The sequence below is a fragment of the Lepisma saccharinum genome, chromosome 25 (assembly GCF_977018435.1).
Source record: "Lepisma saccharinum chromosome 25, izLepSacc3.1, whole genome shotgun sequence".
Taxonomy (NCBI): domain Eukaryota; kingdom Metazoa; phylum Arthropoda; class Insecta; order Zygentoma; family Lepismatidae; genus Lepisma; species Lepisma saccharinum.
This window is the reverse complement of record NC_139253.1, coordinates 43,608,647-43,621,296: the sequence shown is the minus strand read 5'-3', so window position 1 is coordinate 43,621,296 and position 12,650 is coordinate 43,608,647. Positions and strand designations below refer to the sequence as shown.

The window sequence follows — 12,650 nt, the reverse complement described above, 5'->3', positions numbered from 1 at the left end:
TTTCGTCATTGGTAACATTTTCGTATCCGCAAAATGTATTTCTTCAATTTTACAGGAGAAAGTACTTACCGAACTGACTTTCCGTACACTTTTGAAAGGTCGTGGAAGTTTTTTTTCCCATCGCTTAATTTATTTCACTGGTAAATCATGTATTTTTGAAGATTAATGTCTGTTCAATGCACGGAAGCTGTTGCCTCTATCTCCTTCTACTACGTGAACCAAATCTTGCATACGTTTGATGATGTAACCCCCGGTCAGTGTTTCCAACCACACCATTTTTTTTTGCAAGAACATGACAATTTTAACTATATTTGCCTAACCTAACCAAACCTAACCTAACCTTGCTGTGCATGGTTCGTGGGGCTATCCTTGAATGGTTTGTGGAACTATCCGTGCATGGTTCGTGGGGCTATTTATGAATGGTTTGTGGGGCTACGTGCATGGTTTGTGGGGCTATCCGTGCATGGTTCGTGGGGTTTTTGAACCTGGGAAAAACTACAAAATATGTAACACAAAGTAGGTATTTTTTGGTGAAGAAGGTTGGAAACACTGCACATCCAGTGATCATAGACAACGCTAGTCAAGATTTGCCCACCATATTGTGTATGACGCAACCGATAAATGAACAAACAATAATTACTCGATATGTGGAAAATTGAACATATTTCATGAAAAAGAAACGAAATGCCAATTTCAAGAATCCTTAGCAAATCAGAATACGTAAGTACCAATGTGAAAAAAGAAGAAAATAACGGAATTTCAGACGTTTGGCGGATACTGAAATTTTAATTCATCATTTTTTAATATTCGTACTTACATATTCTGCATTGCGAAAGATTCTTCAAGGTGGAATTATGCTTTTTCCACAAAAATAATTTCAATTTTTCGCATTAGGAGTAATTATTGTTCTTCCTTTTTTTGCTTGCATAACACACAATATGGCGGGCACAGCTTGACTAGAGTTGTGGATCATGAGTGGGTATGCAGTGTTTCCAACCTTCTTCATCGAAAAATATCTACTTCTGTGTTACTGATTTTGTACTTTACGTTAACATAGTTAGGTTACGTTGCGTTAGGATGAATAGACCCAAGAACCATGCACACTTAACCCCACAAACCATTCATGAATAGCCTCACGAACCATGCATGGCAAGGTTAGGTTAGGTTCGGCAAACATAGTTAAAATTGTCATCATCTTGCAAAATAATGGCATGGTTGGAAACACTGACAGGGGGTTACGTCATCAAACGTACGCAACATAAGGTTTACATAGAGGAAGGAAATGGAAAGCTAAGGCAATTGTGTGTCGGAGAGAGATTTCTCTTCAAAAATACATGAATTCCCAGTGAAATAGATTCCAACATCAAGGAAAATATCTCCACGAACTTTGAAAATGCTACAGAAACTCATTTCCGTAAGTACTTTCTTCTGTAAAAATGAAGAAATACATTGTGCCGATATCGAACTGTTACCAGATTTTGTTCAATATATGCTTTCATGGTTAGGTTAGGCAGGTCAGGTTTGGTTCTCTTAACATCAAAATAAAGTCCCTAAATGCATTCTACTATGGTTCCGATCTACTTCTACATTCATTCCCACTTTTGTACGACACTTACAGTCGCTTGTCAATGGAGAATACCTTGTCCATGGCGCGCATGCTTGCGTAAGATAATTTTTAAGTTTTTTCTTCAAATCCAAACAGTGCTCATTGCTTTAAGGAAGGTTCATATTTCGTGCGACAATGATTTCCAAAATTCTATGATAATTAGTCTTTCTGCCAGCAGAATTTGAAATGAATCATGAAACAATCAGAACCATTACAGTCTTCCTGCTAGGATAATTTGGAATAAATCATAATACAATCGGAACCGTTACTTTTTCTGTTTATGTATGTTACATATTTATACTTTTTTTTTCCACAGAGAAATTGGATGAAGATTTCAATGTTTCCATTGCAGAAGAATTGCGAACACTGCATAATGCTACATCAGCAGAAGCACAAGTTGGAGTACTGAAAAGAGTATGTTTTTAATTTTTTACTGGTGTTTTCCAAATAAGCCGTAAGCAGTTTATGTGTTGAAACATTAATTTCAGGTTTAACAATGATGACAAAGCAGATTAATTTTAGGCTTCATGTAATGATGGTAACCTAATGCCTTCTAAAAATGGCATAAATTGTGGTGCAATCGAGGAAATACATTATACTGGAGACACTGGACTGTTTTATGTATCAGATATTTCATTGTCAGAGCCAGTGTGCCTTCGAAAGAGGGGTAGCGAAAGCTACAAGTAACAGACCCACCGACCCAGACTTACAAGGAGAAGGCACGGCTTGGGAAATTGAGTTTTGTACGGGACTTGTTAGTGGCAATTAACCCTAAAATTTTGGCATTGATCAAGTGCCGTAAGGACAATTGAGGGCCTACTTGAAAAGAAGAAGTAGTCGCTCCAGTCACGAAAACCAGAAAAGAGTGGCAGTGGGACCTGAAGTGTTGACCATGCATCACCCAATAATAATAATAACAATAATAATAAAAGCAGCTCTGGCAGACCCTGGCCCTTCAAGGGCTGTTGCACCATGGTTTTTTCCTCCCCTTCCTTCCTCTACCTCAAATCCTTTATTGCTGACCAGGTGTTCCACAATGACAACAAGATCAGAGATTTTATTACCACGTGGTTTGCATTACAGGCATCATAATCCTACGATTAACAGATGCAAAGAAGTATGCCCTGCTACAGCAAATACTTCATTAATAGTGGTATACATCAATTAGCAATAGATATATTCTTACTTTCTTGATAATGCTGGTAATTATAGTTTTCTAGTAAAGTAAAGCAAAAGTTAAATTAAGATTTTTTTTCTCTACTAGGCACTACAATTATCTTGCATCTAATTTCAGGTTATGCAGTCCCTGGCACATAACCATGGAGTTGATGAAAATGTTGTGCACTTTTATATTAAATTATTCTCCTATTTGTTTTTAAATGGAGGACCAAAAAGCCCATTGAAGTATGCTATTGCAAGGTAAGAAAGTAAATATGCTGTAATTTTGATTTGCTAATGCAGGAACTTCATATAACATAAAATCAGCTGACCTCCCTCCATGGTGGAATGGATAGTACAGGGGTCCTGTGTTCAAATCCTGGCATGGGTGTTCTTTTTGAGTTCCCCTTCGTCAATTTGATCATATCATCACCCATCTTCATTGTTGCAATTAGCCAAAGTAGTAGAAAATAAGAAAAATCAAATCAAATAACATAAAATCACTTTGAAAAAACTAAATATGTCTTGTTCGTTTAAAAAATTAGCACATATGTGCAGGCAGGCACATTCGAAAAATCCTGGTCGCCAGGTCACCATGGCGACTAAAAATTTCAGCTTGGCGACTGTACTTTTGCTGTAATATTGCCATTCTTTTAAGTTTTAGTGTACGAAACTTTCAAGATTCTAAGTTCAAATTGCAGTACAGCGTAAGTTAGCAAATTATTTTTTTATCAACGTTGAACATTCTATAGAATCAGTAACAATTTATTACTCTTTGTTCCCCAACCCCCCATTTCCAGCTTTCTCACATAATTTAGTGATGTTTTGAATATGGTGATGCTCAGCTTATAGACTGATTGATTTGCTTTATTTTACTTCACTTTTTGTGCCACTTTTGGCTAATTTGCAAACATGGTGATGAATGATGATATGATGAAATTGATGAATGGACACGTACAAACATCCAAGCCCAGTCCAGGATTCGAAACCAGGACCCCTGGCATCGTAGCACAATGTGCTAACCACTCTACCACAGGGGCTGGCTCAGCTTCTTATAGTATCCACAATTACTAGTAGGTGGTTTCCTGGCGCCTCATTTTCAGACCTGGCACCTAGCTCTGAAGAAAATTTTTCGAGCACTGCATATGGGTTATTCCATGCCAAATCATCACAATAAATGAAGTTTTCAACCCGACCATCTCAGATTTTCATAAAATTTGGTGGGATAGTAGGGGACATGAAGCAACTTACATGTGTAAAATTTTAGCAATCAGTGATACACTGTGTTCGTACAGCAGGGTTTCCAACTTCATAAAAAATGTCAAATTTATGCTTACAAGATCAACAAAAAAAAAATCATAACTTTTCTTCTAATTACAGTATAACTTTCATCTTGGACTTATTTTGAAGCTAAGGGAGCATAGTTTTCATAAAAAATAGTCTCATATGAAAATATTGATATCTTCATTTCAAGGTCACACAATGTGTCCTAAAAAAACATATCTTCAATTTTTGTGGAATAAGGTAAGGTATGCAGTTAAATGTAATATTTCCCTGGCTTTTTGAACAGGGATAGAAAAATCTGACAGTAGTATATGCTACATTCAGTGAACACCTTACAGTCTAGTAAAGTAATGTCGTTTTGGGAACTACTTGCAACAGAAATGAAACCAACTGCCTGTATAGTACAAAAATGTGAAGAATCTGATTTTGAAGAGTTTATCACTCTGACCTGTAGGAGCGCTGCCATCTTGAAAAACAATGGCACTATAATTCACCTTGAAAAGTTTTAAAAATAATATCTCGAAAATGGCAAATTGTATACAAAAAGTGAAGATAACCGAAATGTCAGAGCAGAAAATTTGCTAAATTATGTTTTTTGTTTAATGGAGCTACCTTGAATCCTAATTGAATTATAAAGCTCCAATTACTTACTTAATATTTTGAATTGGCGTAATAGTTGGTTTCTGACACAAATAACATCAAATAAGTAACTATGTGATTTACATCCCAAAGTCACTGGACCAAATTTATAGCTAATGATTTCCTCTTAAAAATGGTTATTCTTATTTTTTTCTCACTATTTTGGTTTCAGAGACTGGGCTTCGCAGATAGCCTATATAACCCTGAATATATGCTTCTGGGCTAATCGCAGAGACAGTGATAGATAAAATTGTTTCAGTAACACTTGCAAAGGAATATTCATGCTAATATTTGAATTTTGGTCATACTTTACAGTTATGTAAAATGGAGGATGTATTCTGCTCTTGCAGAACATCTACTCTGCTACCATTCTACCATTTAAGGAGAGGAGATACAGTTACGCACCATGTGTGCATTTATTTGAATATCGTCGGAATGGGTAATGCTACTGATGAAAGACGTGGTGGTACAAGAGAGTATGAATTTCTCCACATGTGGTAGGTCGAAGCATTTTTCAAAGTTGATTATTAAGCTAGATACCACCTGTAAAGTATGACGAATAATAATTTTCGGAATCGCATGTATTCCTTATGGGAATCAACTTCAACATCAAGTTACGGCTAATCAAATGGGAGTTTCGACTTTTCTGCTGGTCAATCACTTCTTCAAACTGCCCTCTTCCAATTGACATAATTTTCTATCCCATTGGAAGTATGATATTCCCAAGATAACAAATGAAAAAATACTCCCATATGCCCAATGCATTTCTCCTTGCCTCCTGGCAGTGTTGCCAAACCTGGTGCTCATAAAAGAGCTAAATTTCACCTTAAATGGAGTTGAAACTTACTTTCAAAGAGCTAGATTTACGAAGTGCTTCCTAGAGTAATGTTAGTTGTCAAAGGGGTGGGGTGCTGCTATTACTGTTAACTCTAAATTGATGACAATTTATTCTTAATTTTCACCATCTAGATCCGGCAGCATCACCCATCTCATGGTCGTACAAAATCGAAAATAAAGGATTCCCTGATAACAATATTATGCCAATTTCATGTCAACACTGCCCTATAAAAGAAGTAGCTGGGGATATAAGAGGGGGATGGGGCGATGCAGCCAATATAACAATATCACGTGACATGCAAAATATATAATCATGGCAAAAGTTGGTCTGTGTGTGCCGGAACCAGTGATGGTATCATAGTGAGGCCCGGGGTGGGCACCCCAGTTCACAGGCAAATGAGTGCAGGCTCAAAGAGAGATAAGTTGGCAACACTGACTTGGAGGGAAAAGCCAGGCGGAGACTGTCTTGCATTCCCTTAAGTAAAATGACAACACACATCTTGTTGAAGTGAACTGTTACTGATGCTCATATAGACACAGAAGTATTGTGTTCGATATCTGGTGAGAACTCAAAATTTCAGTGTTTATCTAACCAGCACCATGAGCATAATTGTGAAGCCACTTTGTCTCAAAAGCCAGAAATCAGTGGCAATATGACTTGTGTGCTGATCACATGTCACCCAGTGAAAAACACTGTGGCAGGCGTTGTCTCTCAAAGGGCTGTTTCACCGTGGAGTATGGAGGAGTGTTTTTATATTTGTGAAAAGTTTAATAATAATAATTTCCAAATGGAATCCATTTGGCATCGGAACATGAAGTTGCATACAAATAATTTTGTACTTTCATTACAGGTATTTTTCTGGGTGCCCGGAAAAGCAAAGACATCATATACTGAATTGCATGTCGCAAGAGCTTGTGAATCAAATTCAAGAATGTGAGGGATCCACTGATGAAACATTCCTTAACCGGGTAACTGTAAATGTTATTGGATGCTTTGAAAACTTTACTCTTGGACCAGATGTACTATCATTGTGTATCAAATCTATTGTGCCGTTTTCTTGTCGTTGTCTCCAGCTGTACACATCACATATCAAGTAAGTTTATTTGGTAGCAATATTTTTTATTTGCTTTAATTTTAAAGAAAATTGACTGATGACAAAAGTTATTCAGAATAATGGAAAGAAAATATTAATTGTAAGAATTCTGAGGAATCAAGTTGGTTTAGTTTGATTTGGTGTTTTATCCATTCTTGACTCGGAGTAAAATCAGGGTTTGCCAAGGTGGGCCTGGGTTTTTTCGGGTTGGGCCCACTTGAAAAAAAAAAAATTAAAACCCAGTGAGTTTTTTCATTAACTTTGGTATTTCAATGATTTCTGAAATGAAGGAACGTCATAGAGGAGTATACTAATGAAGATTGCATTTTAGATTCTTAGAATGCGATCACAACTGTCATTATAACTCGAGATTAATTTTGCTATCTAAAATGCACAACACTTGTAATACTGAAATGAAGTAGAACGAAATATCAGAGCTCAGTACACCAATACAAACGTTTAATCTTTATTAAGAAATTACATAGGCCTATTTGTAAGCCGTAGATTCTGCAGGTACTTTAGACAAAAGATTCCAATATGAATGTTGAACAGCAACATATTTATGTTTGCTCAATATTGAATACATTCATTACTGTAGTTTGTATACCAAATAGTATAGAATTACTTGATTACTACATTATTACATTAACACAACTATTACGTTCTACGTAACAGCGTATTTTTTAAAGAACAAGAAAGAAAAAGAAAAACAACAGATCGATTTATCCATTACAAAATTTAGTATTAAAAAAAACACTCAGTTCTGTTTCTGGAGGTCGCATATACCTAACTTACCAATCAATATTTTGAGATTCTCTATCACTTGAACGTATAAACCTGTATACCTTCACCAACTTTATGGCCTTATCTACCCCGGGTCTACTGCGTACTTTATTCCAAAAGTTGAAAAGATTCTTTCTATTGTAGCTTCTGACAAAAGTCATAATTTATCTTGTATTGTAATGTATCCATTATTGATACAGCATCTGCTAATATCAATTTAAACGTACAATTGCTATCCACAGAGGCACAGAGGTAACCAGGAAATCGTAAGAGAATAAAGGATAAAAAATAAACCGTAGTATGGTTTAGTACGAGGGCAATTCGGAAAAAAACCTCCGTTTGGTTATCAATGACATACATTCGTAGATACAAAACTTGTATTATATACATTGAAACTTAGAACATGACATTACTTTTCAACATAATCACCATTCAAATTGAGGCACTTGTCATAACGTTTTACAAGGTTTGAAATTCCTTCTGCAAAAAAATCTGCCGCCTGGGAATGAAGCCACCTGCTAACAGCATCGTGAAGCACATTGTCATTGTCGAAGCGGTGCGATGCAAGCCACTGTTTCATGTGCCTGAAGAGGTGGTAGTCGCTCGGTGCCAAATCTGGGCTATAGGGAGGATGACCAAAAACATCCCAGTGGAACTGCTCCAAAAGTTCTTGAGTACGTCCAGCAGTGTGCGGGCGAGCGTTATCGTGAACCAACACCACACCGGAAGTCAGCATGCCCCGACGCTTGTTCTGGATGGCTCGTCTGAGTTGTCGTAATGTTTCACAGTAGACTTCTGAAGTGATGGTCGATCCACGCTCCATGAACTTCACTAACAGTACATCTTTCACATCCCAGAAGACTGTTGCCATAACCTTTCTGGCAGACAATGTTCGCCGAGCCTTTTTGGGTTTCTTTGGTGAGTGCGTATGTCCCCACTCCATTGATTGCTGTTTGGTTTCAGAGTTCACGTACGACACCCAGGTCTCATCGCCAGTCACAATTCTGTTAAGGAATTGTTCTCCTTCTTCGGTATTAAGGTGACAGAAAGTCCAAAGCAGAGCCCATTCTGGTTTTTTTGTGCTCCTCCGAAAGGAGTTTTGGAACCCAACGAGCACAGAACTTGTGGTTCCCCAACTTTTCTGTCACCACCTCGTACAAAACAGTCCGAGAAAGTTGGGGAAAGTGCAGAGAAAGTTCCGATATCGTGAACCGACGGGTTTCACGGACAGTTTTGTCAATTTCCTGCATGAGTTCGTTGCTGACTACAGATGGGCGCCCACTTCTTGCCGCATCGTGAACGTCGGTTCGTCCATCTTTAAACATGCGACACCATTCACGTACGACACTGTCACTCATCACGTTTGGTCCGTAAATATCACACAGTTCGTGATGAATCGCAGCCGCCGAAAGATTTTTCGCACACAGAAATCGAATTACGGCACGCACTTCACATTTGGCGGGCTTTGCTATTGGAACTTTTATTTTCAATTGTTGTAACGGACGAGTGAACTGCAACACAACCTTCTCCTTCCACTGCTCACTGTCTACTGGACTACTGCACATACTGCCACAGGACTGACGTCGCTCTTCCCGGACATTTCTCGCGCATGCGCAAACAGAGGTTTTTTCCGAATTGCCCTCGTAGTTTGATGTGGTCTGCTAGTTGGTGTGCCGGGCGGCGAAGTGCAGTGGGTTGAGCAGCAATTACAATTATGAATAATTTACATGTATTTACATTTTAGTTATAAAACCTTGACAAAACCCAATTAAACCCGAAAAAAAAAAACAAATTAAACCTGAAAAACCCAGTTTTTTCAAGCCCTGAGTAAAATATGTTAGCTTGGGGATGGTCCTATGGTTTAATATGATCACAACGAAACAGCTGGGGGATGCTTTGCGAAAATTACAAACCAAAAGGTGATTCTGGAAGTATTTTGAATTTCGGAACACACATATGACATATATTTTTCCCTATCTTGTCAGAATTTATCACCATTTCACAATTAAAATTCTCATATTTGCCATTACATTGCATCTATTACCTAAGGCAACAAAATAAAAATTTATTCAAGGGAAATATTGTTTATTTACAAATCAATAAGTGATTCCGAAAGTATTTTAAATGGTGATTACGAAAATTAAATTAATTTTTTTCCATCACGTCAGGATATTTAACAATTTCACAATCAAGATTCTCATATTCACCATTCCATTACATTTATTACAGAATGCAACAAAATAAATTTATGCAAGGGAAATTTCGGCTGTTTACAAACCAAAAGGTGATTATGGAAGTATTTTAAATGCTGAACACACATGATATCCATTTTTCCCCATCTTGTCAGAATTTTTCACAATTTCACACTCAAAATTCTCATATTTTGCTATTCCATTATGCCTATTATTCGAGGTCTAGTCAAAAAAGAGTGAGAATAATTTTTTTTATATCACACAGTGAACATACGCAAGAAAAACTTGTCTCGTGGAATGCATCTGGCAACACTGCACAAAGAAAACACGAATGGTCAGAAGTTGCATATGAAAAATTGAGTCAGTTCGTGCGGAGCAGTAGATGTTGAAATTTTGTGTCCGTCTCAGAAATCCGCCACGGAAGGATACGAAATGTTGCAGCAGGCATACGGCGAAGATGTCCTTCCACAATCAACCACATTTCAGTGGTTCAAACAGTTTGAGGAGGGCCGTGTTTCGTCCACAAAGCAGGGTGGTCTGGGTGCTCCCGCCACCGCAGTGAACGAGATCATGGTTAACACAGCTGCTGTCATTGTTCAGGAGGATCGTCGAATATCAATAGATGAACTGGCGGACATGTTACACATTTCATATGGTAACGCGTCTGACTACCATGCTATAGGTCCCGGGTTCGATCCCCGGCCGGTTCAAATCCGGGAACTTTTCTAACGGTGAAAGAGGCCCCGGCGCCCACCCAGCATCGAATAACATGGGTACCTGGGGGAAACCCTGGGGGGTAAAGGCGGTCAGGGGCATGATGCTGATCACATCACCCCCACTCATGACCGGATCAAGAAAGTGTGGGCGTTACCCCCACACCCCCTATACGCCTTCATAGCGTGGTGCTATGCGCAGGGGAACACTTTACCTTTTTTTTTTAGTGCGTTCATCATTCTGCACGATCACTTGCACATGAGACGCATATGTACAAGATGGGTGCCAAGATTGCTAACGCCTGAACAGAAGCATGTGAGAGTGGAGGTATGTCGGGAGCTTTAGCGTCTGGTAGCGGAGCATGGCTTCAGAGGCCTACCTGAATTCCATCGTAACTGGTGACGAGAGTTGGCTTCACCACTATGATTCTGAATGCCAAAGAAAGCCAAAGCTGTTTCGTCGGCAAATAAGGTAATGGTGATTTCCTTCTTCGACTACCATGGAAATGTCTTTTAAACACTACAGGGCTTTCATGGCTAAAAAACAGCCTTTCAGGACCAAAACACTGCCGCGGGAAATGATTAAAATTGTTTACACAGGGCTAAGCTGCACATCAGTAAATTTCCTGCAACCACTTTTAACTCCGGACATTTCAATTAGTCACTGTTCCTGCTTGATGATGTAATGTCACGGAGGTAGAAACTTAGGAGGTCTGGTTACTTTCCTTTTTCAAATTCTCGTAAACACTCGTGTCAGAAATGTCAGGATATCCAGACAGTGTCTGCAGCTTTTTTACATGAGCACGGTCACTGGGTGAAGTTCTTTCGTATCGGTCACCTGTCCTGAAATGTTCTGAAATTCGCCTAACTGCCTGCAGCCCGTAGTTTATTGCAGAGGCATCATCTGAAGGGGGTTCACGGAGCACACGAACCCCCAACTGAAAATGAAAAACCTCAATTTGTTTTCTTCTCTGCTTTATAAAACACTACATTTCAAGATACTTATTTTACAAATCAGCTTTATTCATTCCTAAAGTCTTCACAATGCTTCAAATTTACCAATTTCCTCCTACTGTTCACAAGAAAAGTTCACCAGGTTAGGCAGCGAGAGCCCGGGGCACATCTGGCACTATGAACTCCCTCTGCTGTGTTCTTCCTGCTCCAACGAAGAAGCCGAGAGAAACCAAGGGGGGAAGCTGGAAATTGGAGCACATGTTCCTTTCGAAAAAACTCAACAGATGGTGCGGATAGCGGCAGAGGCACGATTTTTTTTGCTATTCCAAAGTATTTTATTTTTTGTTTCCTTTGGCTTTTGTATTGGAGAAAAGTAAGCAGTATTTAAAATATAATGCAAGCACTGTTTGCATTTTTATAGTAATTCCTAAGATTTTCGATGCTTTTGCCTAATATCTTTCCTTTCCAATACATTTAACCAAAAATAAAGGGCGTAAACTTCCTCAATAACTCCATTCCAAAAAGTTGTCGTGCACCCAAAGCCTTGCAGTTGCATGGCGAAGGTTTTGTTTTCAAACACTATAATGAGCAGATTTACACTTACATCGACATTTTAAATGTGTTGCTTAAACCTTTAGATAATGTAGATGAGTCAAAAAGAAAGAAGGCATAGACACTGCTAGTAGAAAATAATATTTATCTTGGTACACATGTAAACAAGTATGGATAAATATCCATTATATTTTTATTGAAAATAAATTATAATTGTTATAAACTCCTACAGGTAAACTTAAAACAATAATTTGAAGTATCGCAAATTGCAATTCGCATCATGAAGTTTGAGCTTTGCAAGAGACTTACCAATTCATTATAGGAAAGCTGTTGTGAAATTACAAATTGCTATTGAAATTGAAAATAATAATAATTCGTTTGTATCATGGTTAGTGGAAGTGGTGGTGGGGTTAATTCTTAGGAATAGGTAAAATAATTTCAAACACTAAATAAGGAGAGAAGAAGGCATTTCAATAATTCAAAGTGTTTACCTTAGTAATTTTTCATTGTTTTTGAGGATATTGATGGGCAAGGGGTTTGTTAAGCGGAAATGCTAAATCAATACAGAGGCAGCGATTGGGGGGGGGCACTTTTCCCCCCCACACTATGCTAAACCTCATATACAGAGGGAAATATACTGTATTTGCCCCCCCCCCCCTCCCCGGTTCTGGAACTCAATCGCTGCTACTGAATCGAAATAAATTAAAATTGACTTGTGTTTTGTAAAGAAATCTACTAGCAGATTAAAAATGCTGTAAACACACATCCTGGAAGAACTGAAATGTAACATCTACAAGAAATTACGAAGATTAATCAACGGGAACTGCAGCGAGTTATG

At 38.2% G+C, this 12,650-nt stretch overlaps 1 protein-coding gene across 2 annotated transcripts in view; it reads left to right on the top strand.

Moving 5' to 3' along the window:
* THADA (Thyroid adenoma-associated protein homolog) overlaps positions 1–12,650 on the top strand; it is a 212,528-nt gene that overhangs the window by 78,080 nt on the left and 121,798 nt on the right. For both annotated transcript variants that reach the window (XM_083111408.1, XM_083111407.1), the window contains exons 2-4: positions 1,923–2,020; positions 2,901–3,025; positions 6,376–6,618. In XM_083111408.1, coding sequence (XP_082967534.1) covers positions 2,904–3,025; positions 6,376–6,618 — 365 coding nt within the window. In that variant the 5' untranslated portion in view covers positions 1,923–2,020; positions 2,901–2,903. The remainder of the gene's footprint in view (positions 1–1,922; positions 2,021–2,900; positions 3,026–6,375; positions 6,619–12,650) is intronic.